Below are 17,228 nucleotides of genomic sequence, written 5' to 3' on the forward strand. Positions count from 1 at the left end.
ACCTTGATGCCCTATCTTAAGGATAGGTCGGCAATGTAGAACTAGTGGACAACCTCTTTAATTATTCAATGACAGTAATTAGAGCTTTGTTTAAAAGAGCTTTCAATCTATGAGGAAATAAAAGATATAAGGTATTTGTTTTCTACAATGATTTCTCCATCTTTTCTAAAAATGCAAGGCATTAAACTTGCATGCTCAATCTGTGCATGTAAAGATATGGAGTTCTCTAAGGGTGTAACGAGTGTGGGAGACATTACTATACTACTAAAACTAGAAAAATGTGTATTTGACTTGGTTGTCTTTTTTTTGTTGCTGTTGTTGTTGCAAAAATATTTATTCGTTCATTTAGTTTAATTAATAAAAGTGTATCCCAAAATAACCATCCTACCAAGACAAGGTTATGAACAAAAGAAGTAACCTATTATTAAATGTTCCATTTCAGATACTCATTGCAAGTATTATGTGCAGTTACAATAAGGAAGACTGGACAGAGCTGTCTCAAATGGCAGAGGTAAGAGTTCTGTATAAATATATAGAGTCCAATGAACTGTATATATGTATGTTCTGGGGTCAAGATCATGTGTAGAAGAAGACAAGTGGTTGATATTAAGTAGTAATTCTGAAACTCTACCCGGAATTCTCAGCCCCATAAATGCCCTGTAAAACTGACGAGCAGAATATACTGTCTGCATTAGTGATAAAAGACATCTTGACATGATGTGTCAGTGGCGTCTGCTCTATAGGTGTTCAGAGAATATGAAAGTCCCAAAAGACCTTCGTACCCATTGTTTGAATGGTTTTGTGTCTGAAAGGTGCAGTTACAATAATTAGGGATGAGCAGACCAATGGTGAAAGTTCAGGTTCGTTGGGTTTAGTCCAAAGTTCGGTTTGGGTACCAGAACTGTACCCGAACTTGAACCTGAAACAAAACTTCATAGAAATCCCTGGGGACCCAAACTTTGGTTCTGGAGAATCTCTCTCTCTGTCCCCTCCCCGAACTGTAAAACAGTCTTCCAGGACTTGCACAGGTTGCATCAATGATATATCCACTCATGTATATACTATATACTATGTATGTCTTTGAGTTGCCCATTCACATAAAGATAGTTTCATATTTATTCAGTGCCTCACACTGGACGTATATGTATGGATTGCTAAAAACTATATTCAAATGTATACGAAAGCATAAAGATAGACTATAATGGCCAAGCAAAGTCTAAAAAAATGATCTTTTAACCACAATTCGACAGGTGTACAGCATGTCTTATTGAGATTTATTTTTATGTACAGAAAAACATTTAAAAGATGTATATTTTGTGTCTATTATTCCCAGTGGGAGATACAGTATATTGAAACATATAGCAGTACTTTTCAATGTACACATTTTTAATTAACTTGCTGGCGAAAAAAAGGTTTACACCTCTAGACGCACCTTCTGCACCTCCCCACAAAGTTGACTCTGAAATTAAGGGAGGGGGGGCAATATAGACCAATAAAAACTAGCTGGAAAAAAATCATACTTTCTTTTTTTATTTGTAAAAAACATACAAACGTAGAAGGAAATACTTCATGTGTTAAATTTAGAAGTGTAAATTGTTGCGCAAATTTGCATACATTTTTACCATATCACACACATAACTCATGGATTTGCAGATGAACAAATGTGAGCCTAGCCTTAGATGAATATCGTCCGATTTTAACCATTTTGCTGTCCATTTTTTGGAATTGTTATTCTAACAATCGTTCATGATGGTCAACGGCAGATATAATTGTCTGACAATGACCAGACGCATTGGATTTTTTCAAGGTTTGCTGGCTGAAAGTACAAGTGTATGGCAAGAACAACCAATGTTTTGCCGCTTTTTACAAACTTACAAAGAGATCATCCAGCTTAGTCTGAAATGTTGGTGGTTGGATCTTTAAAGAGAAAAAGATAATCAGAGCATTGTAAGAATTACAAGAAGTCAACTTGCCATAAGCAATGCATCAGCCGCAGTAAATCTACGAATTCCCAAACTCTGATCTACATTATTAAACCTTGTTTGCAGTCTGCTCTGCAGTCATGTTTTGCTGTCACCCCATTGTACGGAGGTTAATAATATGCTGGGGAAATAAAGAGTGGAGCAAAACCCCTATAAGCCTTTGTTCCCACGATAAGCTTTTGGTGTGTTTTTGCCATTGCAGCATTTCTGCAATTATTATTAAATGAGGTGACTTGCATTTTTTCATTGAGTTTTTTTGTTTTTGTACATTTTTTACTTGCGTTTTTATTGTGTTTTTGACTCTGAGGTTTTTGTCTCTTCTTGGTGGGTCATGCTGGAACCGTAAGACAGCGCATTTCAGATGCAGCAAAAATACATAGCTTCATAAACACATCAAAAGTTTATCGTGGGCCAAAGGCTTATAGATTTCTATACAAATTCTTGTATTTTATGGAAGCTGTATAAATCTGAATTTAAGAAACAACTCTTTGTGGCAAACAAAGACTACAAGAATTATTTTATTTGATATCTGTGTTTTAGGGGTAGCACTATTTGACACTTTTCGTGAAGGAATACCTTGATAGCACTGAATATAAGAAAGATATTGTCTGGTACTTGTTTTTTAATGAGAGTTGTTTGCTGTTATCATTACTTAGTAGCGGTGATGATCGGATTGTTTGGGATTCAAATGTGCTGGCTTCACCAATTCTCCCCCCCTCCAAAAAAAATTGATTTGTTGTGAATTAAATGTACCTTCTTATGTTCCGGTGTCTCTCTAGACCTCAAAGCAAAATAAACGTAAAATTAAAAACCAAAAAAATTAATGCACACCTCCCCACTCTCCTCCCATCAGCCTCACAGCTCATTGCCACCCATCCAATCTTCTCCCTTCCGCCATCACATGCCGCATCTCCTTCCTCTTCACTATAGGCGAGGACTGTTGGTCTGGTCACTGTGTGTTGAAAGGTAATGGTGCACGTCATGAGTAGTGTTGAGCCACCCCCGTAGTGTTCGGGTTCGGTTCGGTTCGTCGAACACCGGGATGTTCGAGGAACTGTTCGTCGAACTGTTCGTCGAACACCTTAGAACACCGTCGAACACCGTTAAAACCAATGGCAGGCAAACAAAAACACATAGAAACACATAGAAAACACCTGCAAAGGTGTCCAAAAGCTGACAAACTGCTCAGAAGACACTCTCTTTAAAAAAGCCGGCCGGCAAATTCAGCAGCGGCATACACCGGTACCCGACAATTTAGACAAGAAGGAATAGAGCATCACACATAGATTAGATAGATAGAAACATGTCAGTCACACATATAAGAAGCACAGTGACAGTGTTGGTTACTGCACTTGTCATTTAGTGTAAAGGATTTATTAAAAAAACTATTAGTGTTTTCATGCACCGTCTCTTTAAAAAAGCCGGCCGGCAATTCAGCATCTGTACCCGACAATTTAGAACAGAAAGAATAGAGCTTCACACATAGATTAGATAGATAGAAACATGTCAGTCACATATATATGAAGTACAGTGATAGTGTTGCTTACTGTACTTGTCATTTAGTGTAAAGGATTTATTTAAAAAAATAATAGTGTTTTCATGCACTGTCTCTTTAAAAAAGCCGGCCGGCAATTCAGCAGCGGTACCCGACAATTTAGAACAGAAAGATAGAGCATCACACATAGATTAGATAGATAGAAACATGTCAGTCACATATATATGAAGTACAGTGATAGTGTTGGTTACTGTACTTGTCATTTAGTATTAAAATAAAGGATTTATTATTAAAAAAATTGGCGTGGGGTTCCCCTTAATTTTAGGCTCTAGCGGAGGTTAAGCAGACGGCTGGGGCAGATGTTTGAAGCCTGGGAAGGGGGTAATACCCACGGAGCTTCCCAGGCTACTAATATCAGCCCCCAGCTGAATACATAGCCTTTACTAGCTATTAAAATGGGGGACCCCCGCAAAAAAATGACGTGGGGTCCCCCCTAATTTAATAGCTAGCAAAGGCTAGGCAGACAGCTGGGGGCTGATATTAATAGCCCAGGAAGGGAGCCATGAATATTGGCCCCCTCCCAGGCTAGAAACACCAGCCGTCAGCCGCCCCAGAAATGGCGCATTCATAGGATGCGCCAATTCTGGCACTTAGCCTCGCTCTTCCACGCTGCCCTGGTGCGGTGGCAGGGGGTAATAGGGTTGGGGTTGATGTCAGCTTATAATGCCAGCTGACATCAAGCCCAGGTTAGTAATGGAGAGGCGTCTATAAGACACCCCCATTACTAACCCCATAGTCAAAGTTAAAAAAAACACAAACACCCAGAATAAAGTCCTTTAATTGAAATAAAGACACAATCCTTTATTGTTCTAAATTAAACCATACTTACCATCACGCCCATTCCAGCTGAAGCCAACGATCTCCTGCAATAAAAGAAAAATAATAAAGCAACCTCATCCTTACCTTTCCATGGTTCCCACGACAGCTTCAGCTCTGCTACATCGAGATGACTGGCTGGACCGCAGCAGAACGCTGCCATCCAGCCTGTCATCCCGCAGACACTGAGAAGCGCAGGCTTGCTTGCGCTCCTCAGCGTCTCTCTGTGACGACATCCAGAGGAGCCGAGTTCATGTCCAATGAACTCGGCTCACCTCATGCACGTCACTGACAGCGTGGGAAAATTCTCACGCTGAAGCGCTGATTGCAGGAGAATTTTCCCACGCTGTCAGTGACGTGCAGGAGGTGAGCTGAGTTCATTGGACATGAGCTCACCTCATGCACATCACTGACAGCGTGGGAGAATTCTCCTGCACTCAGCACTTCAGCGTGAGAATTTTCCCACGCTGTCAGTGACGTGCATGAGGTGAGCCGAGTTCATTGGACATGACCTCGGCTCATCTGGATGCCGTCACAGCGAGACAGTGAGGAGCGCAAGCATGCCTGCGCTTCTCAGTGTCTGCGGGATGACAGACTGGATGGCAGCGTTCTGCTGCGGTCCAGCCAGTCATCTCGATGTAGCAGAGCTGAAGCTGTCGTGGGAACCATGGAAAGGTAAGGATGAGGTTGGTTTATTATTTTTCTTTTATTGCAGGAGATCGTTGGCTTCAGCTGGAATGGGTGTGATGGTAAGTATGGTTTAATTTAGAACAATAAAGAATTGTGTCTTTATTTCAATTAAAGGACTTTATTCTGGGTGTTGTGTTTTTTTTAAATACTTTACTAGAAATTCATGGCGGTCATGTCTAATACTGGCGTGACCCCATGAATTTTGGGCTTGGGGCCAGCTGATAATACCAAGCTGGCCCTAACCCCTTTATTACCCAGTGAGCCACCGCACCAGGGCCCTGGATGAGTTGGGTACAGCGCCAGAAGATGGCGCTTCTATGAACGCGCCATTTTCCGGGGTGGCTGCGGACTGCAATTTGTAGCGGGGGGGGCCCAGAAAGCTTGGGCCTCCCTGCGCTGCAGATTCCAGCCCCCAGCTGCCTAGTTGTACCTGGCTGGACACAAAAATAGGGCGAAGCCCCACGTACTTTTTTTTTAATTATTTCATGAAATTCATGAAATAATTAAGAAAAAAAGGCCTTCCCTATATTGTTGTGTCCGGCCAGGTACAAATAGGCAGCTGGTGGTTGGGAGCAGCCCGTTCCTGCCTGCTGTACCTGGCTGGACACAAATATAGTGCGAAGCCCCACTTCAATTTTTTTTAATTATTTCATGAAATTCATGAAATAATTAAGAAAAAAAGGGCTTCCCTATATTGTTGTGTCCGGCCAGGTACAAATAGGCAGCTGGTGGATGGGGGCAGCCCGTTCCTGCCTGCTGTACCTGGCTGGACACAAATATAGTGCGAAGCCCCACTTCAATTTTTTTAAATTATTTCAGGAAATTCATGAAATAATTTAAAAAAAATTGACGTGGGGCTTCGCCCTGTTTTTGTGTCCAGCCAGGTACAACTAGGCAGCTGGGGGCTGGAATCCGCAGCGCAGGGAGGCCCAAGCTTTCTGGGCCACCCCCGCTGCAAATTGCAGTCCGCAGCCACCCCGGAAAATGGCGCGTTCATAGAAGCGCCATCTTCTGGCGCTGTACCCAACTCATCCAGGGCCCTGATGCGGTGGCTCACTGGGTAATAAAGGGGTTAGGGCCAGCTTGGCATTATCAGCTGGCCCTAAGCCCGAAATTCATGGGGTCACGCCAATATTAGACATGACCACCATGAATTTCTAGTAAAGTATTTAAAAAAAACACAACACCCAGAAAAAAGTCCTTTAATTGAAATAAACACACAATTCTTTATTGTTCTAAATTAAACCATACTTACCATCACGCCCATTCCAGCTGAAGCCAACGATCTCCTGAAATAAAAGAAAAATAATAAAGCAACATCATCCTTACCTTTCCATGGTTCCCATGACAGCTTCAGCTCTGCTACATCGAGATGACAGGCTGGACCGCAGCAGAACGCTGCCATCCAGCCTGTCATCCCGCAGACACTGAGAAGCGCAGGCTTGCTTGCGCTCCACAGTGTCTCTCTGTGAGGGCATCCAGATGAGCCGAGTTAATGTCCAATGAACTCGGCTCACCTCATGCACGTCACTGACAGCGTGGGAAAATTCTCCTGCACTCAGCGCTTCAGCGTGGGAGAATTCTCACACTGAAGCGCTGAGTGCAGGAGAATTCTCCCACGCTGTCAGTGACGTGCAGGAGGTGAGCTGAGTTCATTGGACATGAGCTCACCTTATGCACGTCACTGACAGCGTGGGAAAATTCTCCTGCACTCAGCGCTTCAGCGTGGGAGAATTCTCACGCTGAAGCGCTGAGTGCAGGAGAATTCTCCCACGCTGTCAGTGACGTGCAGGAGGTGAGCTGAGTTCATTGGACATGAGCTCACCTTATGCACGTCACTGACAGCGTGGGAGAATTCTCCTGCACTCACCGCTTCAGCGTGAGAATTTTCCCACGCTGTCAGTGACGTGCATGAGGTGAGCCGAGTTCATTGGACATGAACTCGGCTCATCTGGATGTCGTCACAGAGAGACGCTGAGCAGCGCAAGCAAGCCTGCGCTTCTCAGTGTCTGCGGGATGAGAGGCTGGATGGCAGCGTTCTGCTGCGGTCCAGCCTGTCATCTCGATGTAGCAGAGCTGAAGCTGTCGTGGGAACCATGGAAAGGTAAGGATGAGGTTGCTTTATTATTTTTCTTTTATTGCAGGAGATCGTTGGCTTCAGCTGGAATGGGCGTGACGGTAAGTATGGTTTAATTTAGAACAATAAAGGATTGTGTCTTTATTTCAATTAAAGGACTTTATTCTGGGTGTTTGTGTTTTTTTTAACTTTGACTATGGGGTTAGTAATGGGGGTGTCTTATAGACGCCTCTCCATTACTAACCTGGGCTTGATGTCAGCTGGCATTATAAGCTGACATCAACCCCAACCCTATTACCCCCTGCCACCGCACCAGGGCAGCGTGGAAGAGCGAGGCTAAGTGCCAGAATTGGCGCATCCTATGAATGCGCCATTTCTGGGGCGGCTGACGGCTGGTGTTTCTAGCCTGGGAGGGGGCCAATATTCATGGCTCCCTTCCTGGGCTATTAATATCAGCCCCCAGCTGTCTGCCTAGCCTTTGCTAGCTATTAAATTAGGGGGGACCCCACGTCATTTTTTTGGGGGGGTCCCCCATTTTAATAGCTAGTAAAGGCTATGTATTCAGCTGGGGGCTGATATTAGTAGCCTGGGAAGCTCCGTGGGTATTACCCCCTTCCCAGGCTTCAAACATCTGCCCCAGCCGTCTGCTTAACCTCCGCTAGAGCCTAAAATTAAGGGGAACCCCACGCCAATTTTTTTAATAATAAATCCTTTATTTTAATACTAAATGACAAGTACAGTAACCAACACTATCACTGTACTTCATATATATGTGACTGACATGTTTCTATCTATCTAATCTATGTGTGAAGCTCTATTCTGTCTGTTATAAATTGTCGGGTACAGATGCTGAATTGCCGGCCGGCTTTTTTAAAGAGACAGTGCATGAAAACACTATTATTTTTTTTGATAAATCCTTTACGCTAAATGACAAGTACAGTAAGCAGCACTGTCACTGTACTTCGTATATATGTGGCTGACATGTTTCTATCTATCTAATCTATGTGTGAAGCTCTATTCTGTCTGTTATAAATTGTCGGGTACCGCTGCTGAATTGCCGGCCGGCTTTTTTAAAGAGACGGTGCATGAAAACACTATTATTTTTTTTGATAAATCCTTTACGCTAAATGACAAGTACAGTAAGCAGCACTTTCACTGTACTTCGTATATATGTGGCTGACATGTTTATATCTATCTAATCTATGTGTGATTCTCTATTCTTTCGGTTCTAAATTGTCGGGTACAGGTGTATGCCGCTGCTGAATTGCCGGCTTTTCATGTTTCACTGTTGGCACTGTTCCCATCGATTTGGGCAATCACTGTAATGCCACAACCACCATGGCTGTGGCATTACAGTGAGTGGCAGACAATCCCTGCATGATTGGTGCTCTAAATAGCTCCAGACATGCAGGACACGCTTTTGGTGCACGAACAGTTATCGAACATAACCTCGAACAGCCGAATTTTTTGCAAATCGTTCGGGTTCGTCGAACAACTCGAACACCGCCCAAAACAGCTCGAATTTGAGATTGGCGAACAGTTCTAGTCGAACACCGCTCATCTCTAGTCATGAGGTTATGACATGACAACCCTAAAACGGAAAGTGACCTCTAAGGCCTCATCGCATCCTGAGTCTTGGCCTGAAGTGAAGAGACGGTAGATGTGGCATGTGACGATGGAAAGAAGAAGACCACATGGCACGTAGTAAGCAGCAGTACGGCCGGAGAGATTAGGTTTAGTTTTTTTCTTGCTTTCTTTGACCACCTACTGGCCCTAAATGGTTCACCAAATTGAGTGCCGGATTTTTTTTTTAAACGAATATCAGCAAATAAGACTCAAAACTTTATCTCCCGTGGCTTCTACAACACAACGTATCAACTGAAAATGACTAATTTGTCTATCCTTAGCTTACCTTTTTGGCGAAACATATTCCAAGATTTCACCAAAATCTTAAAAAAAATATATATATATATGATTTTTTTGATGGCTATATTTGTCTGTATAGCCACTCAGTGGTTCTATCTATTGCAATTTGAATTCACCAGTTTTTCCTAAATTTTCCCCCCAAAAAAGTGATTTGTGTCAAATAAAAAAAATTGTACATAATGTTACCAGAACCTTCATTGCTAGAAATAATGTAAAATCCTCCCAGTGCTCCAGCATAATAATCCCATGCACTTTCCTTTCTTTGACTACATTAGAAAACTATAAGTGGCAGACTTCTTTATACCCTCACATAAGCATAATGGATCACTAATTGGTTTTGCTTCACAAAGCGTTTTAATGCATCTAGCTCCGTATTGCCTACTTACTATGAACTCCTTACATTGTAAACCTACTAAGGAAAGGAAAAAAAACACTTTGGGGATTTAGGGGAATGAAATTAAACATAATCAGCAATTGGTTGTCTGATCTTCAGGACTGGGTCCATTTTATACCTGTATTTACCTAATTGACCATGAAATCTTTTGTAAAATACTAGCTTGACAAGAGCTTTGCCACTTTAAGCAGACGATGATGAATGGCTTTATTATGTTGCCTGTTCTCCTTTTATAAGGCTGCGATGCTTAGTGTTCTTTTCATCTTTAATGGCTGCCAATTTGCGAGAGGAGGCTTTGGTATGGGGATAGGGGGGTGTTCAGTAAATTTACAATTCAATAGACTGTATAACAGCATATTTAAATCTTCCATCATATTTAAAATCCACTTTATAATTCCAATATTTCATGTGCAAGTAGGGTTACTTGGCGATCTCCAGTTTGGACATGACAGTATATATTGGTTTATAGTCTGTATCTTAAGTGTCAATTTACCCCTAATGGTAGACCTCTGGTGCACACCAAGGCAATTTAGCGCAAACCTGTCCTGCACCAAAGTGGTCAATTGTGCATTATTGATTAAACAATAATTCTCTATGTAAAGTGCCATGCTAAGCAGGGGTCAAGAGCTGAAAGCATAGCGAGGGCATTAAGTAGTAGTTTAGGCCACTTACAAAATGGATTACATGTATTAAATCTAAGCCTCATTTGCCAGCCATTTCTCAGTTTGTATTGTGCTGACATAAGGGCGCTCTGACTGTGAATAATGCAATATGTCATTGCAGCCACCCCGGCTAAATCACACGGGATGATTTCAGTAATAATTGCAGATGGGGCCATCTTGTATTACATGAAATACTGTGCGCTGCATGCTAAGTAAATTCATGCATTAGTCAGAGCTGTCATCCATGACATCACAGTGGATAACACAAATAATATTTCAGATCATCTCAAGGGATTAGTTCTTGATGATGTCACCTAAAATGTGCACCGTGTTATTTTAAAGATTTTTAGTTTGAAAATAAATGTTTCTGCTTTACTTTCTTCTATGTGTGTCAATTAAACTAGTGTTTACACACGTGGTCAAAATTGTTGGTACCCCTCGTTTAATGAAAGAAAAACCCACAAAGGTCACAGAAATAACTTGAATCTGACAAAAGTAATAATAAATTAAAAATCTATGAAAGTAAACCAATTAAAGTGAGACATTGGTTTTCAACCCTGCTTCCACAGAATTAAAAAAAAAAATTAAACTCATGAAATAGGCCTGGACAGAAATGATACCCTTAACTTAATATTTTGTTGAACAACCTTTTGAGGCAATCACTGTAATGAAACGATTCCTGTAACTGTCAATGAGACTTCTGCACTTCTCGACAGGTATTTTGGCCCACTCCTCATGAGCAAACTGGTCCAGTTGTCTCACGTTTGAAGGTTGCCTTTTCTAGGCGGCATGTTTCCGCTCTTTCCAAAGATGCTCAATTGGATTTAGGTCAGGGCTCATAGAAGGCCACTTCAGAATAGTCCAATGTTTTCCTCTTAGCCATTCTTGGGTGTTTTTAGCTGTGTGTTTTGGGTCATTATCCTGTTGCAAGACCCATGACCTGCGACTGAGACCAAGCTTTCTGACACTGGGCAGCACATTTCTCTCTAGAATCCCTTGATAGTCTTGAGATTTCATTGTACTCTGCACAGATTCAAGACACCCTGTTCCAGATGCAGCAAAGCAGCCCCAGAACCTAACAGAACCTCCACCATGTGTCACAGTAGGGACAGTGTTCTTTTCTTAATATGCTTAATTTTTCCATCTGTGAATATAGAGCTGATGTGCCTTGCCAAAAACTTCCATTTTTGTCTCATCTGTCCATAGGACATTCTCCCAGAAGCTTTGTGGCTTGTCAACATGTAGTTTGGCAAATTACAGTATGGCTTTTTTATGATTTTTTTTCAACAATGGTGTTCTCCTTGGTCGTCTCCCATGAAGTCCAGTTTGGATCAAACAACGACTGATGGTGTGATCTGACACTGATGTTCCTTGAGCTTGAAGTTCACATTTAATCTCTTTAGAAGTTATCCTGGGCTCTTCTGTTACTATTCGTATTATCCGTCTCTTTGATTTGTCATCAGTGAGGTTGGCTACAGTCCCATGGATCTTAAATTTCTGAATAATATGTGCAACTGTAGTCACATGAACATTAAGCTGCTCGGAGATGGTCTTATAACCTTTACCTTTAACATGCTTGTCTATCATTTTCTTTCTAATCTCCTGAGACTTTCCTTTGCTTCCTCTTGTCCATGTTGAGTGTGGTACACACCATGTAACCAAACAGAACAGTGAGTATCTGTAGCCCTATATACAGGCCCACTGACTGATTAGCATCACAGGTGTGTACAATCTTGTAATTAGTGGACACAACTTGATTTAACATGTCCCTTTTGTCACATTACTTTCAGGGGTACCATCATTTCTGTCAAGGCCAACTTCATGAGTTTAATTTTTTAAAAATTCTGTGGAAGCAAGGTTGAAAAGCAATGTCTGACTTTCAGTTGTTCATTTTCATAGATTTTTAGTTTATTATTACTTTTGTCAGATTCAAGTTATTTCTGTGACCAATGTGGGTTTTTCTTTCATCAAACGAGGGGTACCAACAATTTTGACCACGTGTGTATAGTAACAAATATACTCATGGGTTTGTTTTTTGTACTACAAAAAAGGTTAAAAAAAGGAAATATACTGTAAGTCTACCAGTAAAGCTTTTTCTTAATAAATCCTTAGGATAGGCCAACAATATCTGATTGGTCATGCCGATCAGCTGTTATCGGCGCCAGAAGCGTCCAGAAGTTTTTGGATGTTGCCAGCCACAGAAGCTCCATCAAAACTATAGTGGCTGTGGTCAAGTACTTCACTTGAATAGGTGGTGGCCGCCGCCATTTTGGTGAACCACTTAGGACCGGCAAGTAGTAAAAAAACAAGAAAAAAGTAATACCCTTACCGCTCACGTATCCGGCCGAGCCGCTGCTCACTATGCTCCTTCCAATCTTCCTCTTTCCATCGTCACACGCCACATCTCTGGCTTCTTCACTATAAGCAAGGACTTCTGGCCATGATAAGGTCTTTGGGGTCACTGCACATATTAAGTTTGTGCCATGACCTTACAACACTCAGTGACTAGGCTGGCAGTCCTGGCTTACAGTGAAGATGCAGCGTGTGATGACAGCACCCACTCTGGTCAGCTGTTACCAGCACCGCAATCATCCTGAAATTCTTAGATGCTGCCAGAACATAGCAGCTCCGTCAAAACTATAGTGGCCATGGCTGGGTACTTTACTTGAAAAGGAACTTGAACTCCAGTATTCAGTCACGGCCACTATGTAAATGATGGAGCTGCTCGGTTCCAGCAGCATCCAAGAACTTCTGGCAACCACTGGTATCAGCTGATTGGTGGGGGTGTCGAGTGTTGCACCCCAACTAATCAGATATTGATGGCCTATCCTAAGAAGGCCATCAATAAAAACGTAGTGACCAACCCATTTATGAAGCAATTCGTAGAGAATTTGGCTCACATGTCAGCTGTTGTGCACAACTACCAGAAACTTTTCTCCAATCAGGGACTAAAGCTCATTTCTATGTGATTTCTGCCACTTTTGTGGCATAAATAATGAAGAATTTGTGGATGCATTTAGCTACCTTCTATTGTAACTGAGACCTGCCCACTTTGGTGTGAAAACAACAAAAGTAGCAAACTTTTTGTGCAACTTTGAGTTACAGAAAAAAATTGCAATATTCTAAGCAGCTTTATGCCTGAATTTTGTTGAAAACTGCTGGATAATTTAAGATATAGGACTCTGTCAGAAAGCATAAGAAGTGTTTTAATTTGTGGCCCCCCTTCCCACTAAGGGATCCATAGCAATCATGTGCTTTACGTCACTGATTTAAAGCAATATAGTTAACATTTTGTTGCCATCTCACTTTCCTAAGTACCTGAAGAGCCAATCTGCTTAGTACAGAAGCAAAAAGTTCTGGAGAGGGACAGAAGTGCACACAAAATAGGGAAATACCATCTGGCAAGGGATAGGTAAAATCAATGGTAGCACTCACCTAAAGATGTTGTGTACAGGCACAACACCTATACAGGCATAGAAAGCCACTGCTGCTGCCCCGTGGCTGGAGGAAAAGGTTCTTCCAGAGAGATAATGGAAAAAATGGAAGCTGGCACGTTTAGGCTAGCTGCGCTATGTGAATGAAGAGCCTTGAGATTCCAAAACGATTTTTATTAATACCCTAGTACAGAAATAAAGAATATTTAAGTACATAGATTTGTCTTAAAAATTGTTAAAAAAAAGTTTTTACTCTCCGTATAAGGTGTAATAGCATATTGGATGCTAGCCAGTTGAGTTGCGTAAAAACAATTTGCAGGAACCTGATCAGGCCTCCAAGTCTTTACAGCCGGACCATAGGAGTGTGAACTTCTGCCTGTATCCTCAGCGCCTCTTGTGATTATTGGACCCCAGTGATGTCATGACATTGTGTTAAACCTAGTCACTTTTTGTCCTATTATCAACGGGCATGGTCTTTCGGTAATTGACTTATCAAGGCGGCAAACTGTGCCAATGTCAAAGATAGAAAAAAATACCTGGAATGCTGCATGTCAAAGATGGAAAAATTATAACTTTTTCTCGTTATTGATCTTTTTTACAGTTGCAATTCATGTGGATTTTTTAAAGTGCATTCTTTAGAGAATTCTGGAGCATGCAATATTTGTTGTAGATGTTTCTGCTATTTTAGTGCTTATTATTTTTTATGCATTTTTAAAAACTGTATTTGCATATACAGTATGTACATTTTTACATATATATATAGTACAGACCAAAAGTTTGGACACACCTTCTCATTTAAAGATTTTTCTGTATTTTCATGACTTTGAAAATTGTACATTCACACTGAAGGCATCAAAACTATGAATTAACACATGTGGAATTATATACTTAACAAAATAGTGTGAAACAACTGAAAATATGTCTTATATTCTAGGTTCTTCAAAGTAGCCACCTTTGGCTTTGATGACTGCTTTGCACACTCTTGGCATTCTCTTCATGAGTTTCAAGAGGTAGTCACCGGAAATGGTATTCCAACAATTTTGAAGGAGTTCCCAGAGATGCTTAGCACTTGTTGGCCCTTTTGCCTTCACTCTGCGGTCCAGCTCACCCCAAAGCATCTCGATTGGGTTCAGGTCTCGTGACTGTGGAGGCCAGGTCATCTGGTGTAGCACCCCATCACTCTCGTTCTTGATCAAATAGCCCTTACACAGCCTGGAGGTGTGTTTGGGGTCATTGTCCTGTTGAAAAATAAATGATGGTCCAACTAAACGCAAACCGGATGGAATAGCATGCCGCTGCAAGATGCTGTGGTACCATGCTGGTTCAGTATGCCTTCAATTTTGAATAAATCCCCAACAGTATCACCAGCAAAGCACCCCCACACCATCACACCTCCTCCTCCATGCTTCACGGTGGGAACCAGGCATGTAGAGTCCATCCGTTCACCTTTTCTGCGTCGCACAAAGACACGGTGGTTGGAACCAAAAATCTCAAATTTGGACTCATCAGAACAAAGCACAGATTTCCACTGGTCTAATGTCCATTCCTTGTGTTCTTTAGCCCAAACAAGTCTCTTCTGCTTGTTACCTGTCCTTAGCAGTGGTTTCCTAGCAGCTATTTTTCCATGAAGGCCTGCTGCACAAAGTCTCCTCTTCACAGTTGTTGAAGAGATGTGTCTGCTGCTAAAACTCTGTGTGGCATTGACCTGGTCTCTAATCTGAGCTGCTGTTAACCTGCGATTTCTGAGGCTGGTGACTCGGATAAACTTATCCCCAGAAGCTGAGGTAACTCTTGGCCTTCCTTTCCTGGGGCGGTCCTCATGTGAGTCAGTTTCTTTGTAGCGCTTGATGGTTTTTGCAACTGCACTTGGGGACACTTTCAAAGTTTGCCCAATTTTTCGGACTGACTGACCTTCATTTCTTAAAGTAATGATGGTCACTCTTTTTTCTTTACTTAGCTGCTTTTTCCTTGCCATAATAAAATTCTAACAGTCTATTCAGTAGGACTATCAGCTGTGTATCCACCTGACTTCTGCACAACACAACTGATGGTCCCAACCCCATTTATAAAGCAAGAAATCCCACTTATTAAACCTGACATGGCACACCTGTGAAGTGAAAACCATTTCCGGTGACTACCTCTTGAAGCTCATAAAGAGTGTGCAAAGCAGTCATCAAAGCAAAAGGTGGCTACTTTGAAGAACCTAGAATATAAGACATATTTTCAGTTGTTTCACACTTTTTTGTTAAGTATATAATTCCACATGTGTTAATTCATAGTTTTGATGCCTTCAGTGTGAATGTACAATTTTCATAGTCATGAAAATACAGAAAAATCTTTAAATGAGAAGGTGTGTCCAAACTTTTGGTCTGTACTGTATATGTATAAATTATACTTTCCATGATTCGATGCCCTGTAGAGAATTATTAGACCTGCTGACATTCCGCAAGTGGCATATAAACTACCATTGCATTTACATGAGGAAGCACCTGTAAATCCTTTGCAGTACTATGTGCGATGAGTGCTTTTGCAGGCTATAACCTTCATGTAGCTATTTGCTCCAGAGAGGTTTGTATTATGTGAAATACAAAAGCGCAGTGTGGGGTAATCCTCCTGCCATGTGGTACTAATCCTCATTCCATGGGGTCGAGCTTACATTCTGCATGCAGTATCAGCTATGTGTCATGTTTTGCTTTAAAGTTTTCTATTTGTTACTAAGTAATTCATAATCAGAGCACAGCAATTTGTGCAATCGTAGCAAAAATAAATCCAGAACATTAATCTATATAATGGGGGGGGAGTAATGCACATACTTAAAGTCGTACCATGAAAAATAATGCATACAGTTGTTATTATGATGGGAAAAGAATAACTATGGTAACAATTACGTAAATGAAGCACATAAAGGGTCAGATATTAAGCAAGGGTATAATAGAAATACATATCATAAAAACTTGATTGTATACAGATAAAACAGACCTGACTTTGTTGTTTAACGTTTAATTTTTTTTTTTTTTACTTTATTTACTCACTTATATAGCGCCATTAATTCCACAGTGCTTTACAGATATTATCGTCACTGTCCCCATTGGGGCTCACAATCTAAATCCCCTATCAGTATGTCTCTGGAGTGTGGGAGGAAACTGGAGAACCAGGAGGAAACCCACGCAAACATGGGTAGAACATACAAACTCCTTGCAGATATTTCCTTGGTGGGATTTGAACCCAGGACCCCAGCGCTGAAAGGCTGCAGTGCTAACCACTGAGCCACTGCGATGCTCGTAACATAATTCTTATAGAGCTAAAATAATGCACAAGTTTTAGATTCATGTATAAAATTATGAGGAACATATGCAGCATCAAATTACAAGCTTACTATTAGGTCTTATGCATACAACCGATTATATCGGATGAGTATTATGCTTGGTTTTCACGGATAGCTTTCGTACTCATGATATTCCATGATATTCCATGGGGCTGTGCACGTGTCCGATTTTTTTTCCTACAACAGCTCATGAATACCACCATAGAATATATAACCAAAACAACTGTATTCAAAAGTAGGTAATAATTGGTATACAAATTTTTATTGACTTGATAGACATGAAAAAGCAACATTAAGAACAACATACAACATCAGACATGATGAAAAATATATAAATTAAAAAAAGGGGAGGGCGAAGGGTGTGATC

The 17,228-nt window shown here is 41.3% G+C and overlaps 1 protein-coding gene across 1 annotated transcript in view; it reads left to right on the forward strand.

Moving 5' to 3' along the window:
• DPYD (dihydropyrimidine dehydrogenase) overlaps positions 1 to 17,228 on the forward strand; it is a 2,479,659-nt gene that overhangs the window by 1,713,105 nt on the left and 749,326 nt on the right. Inside the window, exon 15 of the mRNA XM_073643235.1 lies at positions 443 to 511. Coding sequence (XP_073499336.1) covers positions 443 to 511 — 69 coding nt within the window. The remainder of the gene's footprint in view (positions 1 to 442; positions 512 to 17,228) is intronic.

This window comes from Phyllobates terribilis, unplaced genomic scaffold (genome assembly GCF_046119375.1).
Source record: "Phyllobates terribilis strain yellow unplaced genomic scaffold, ASM4611937v1 Scaffold_8__6_contigs__length_399053987, whole genome shotgun sequence".
In the NCBI taxonomy this organism is placed as follows: domain Eukaryota; kingdom Metazoa; phylum Chordata; class Amphibia; order Anura; family Dendrobatidae; genus Phyllobates; species Phyllobates terribilis.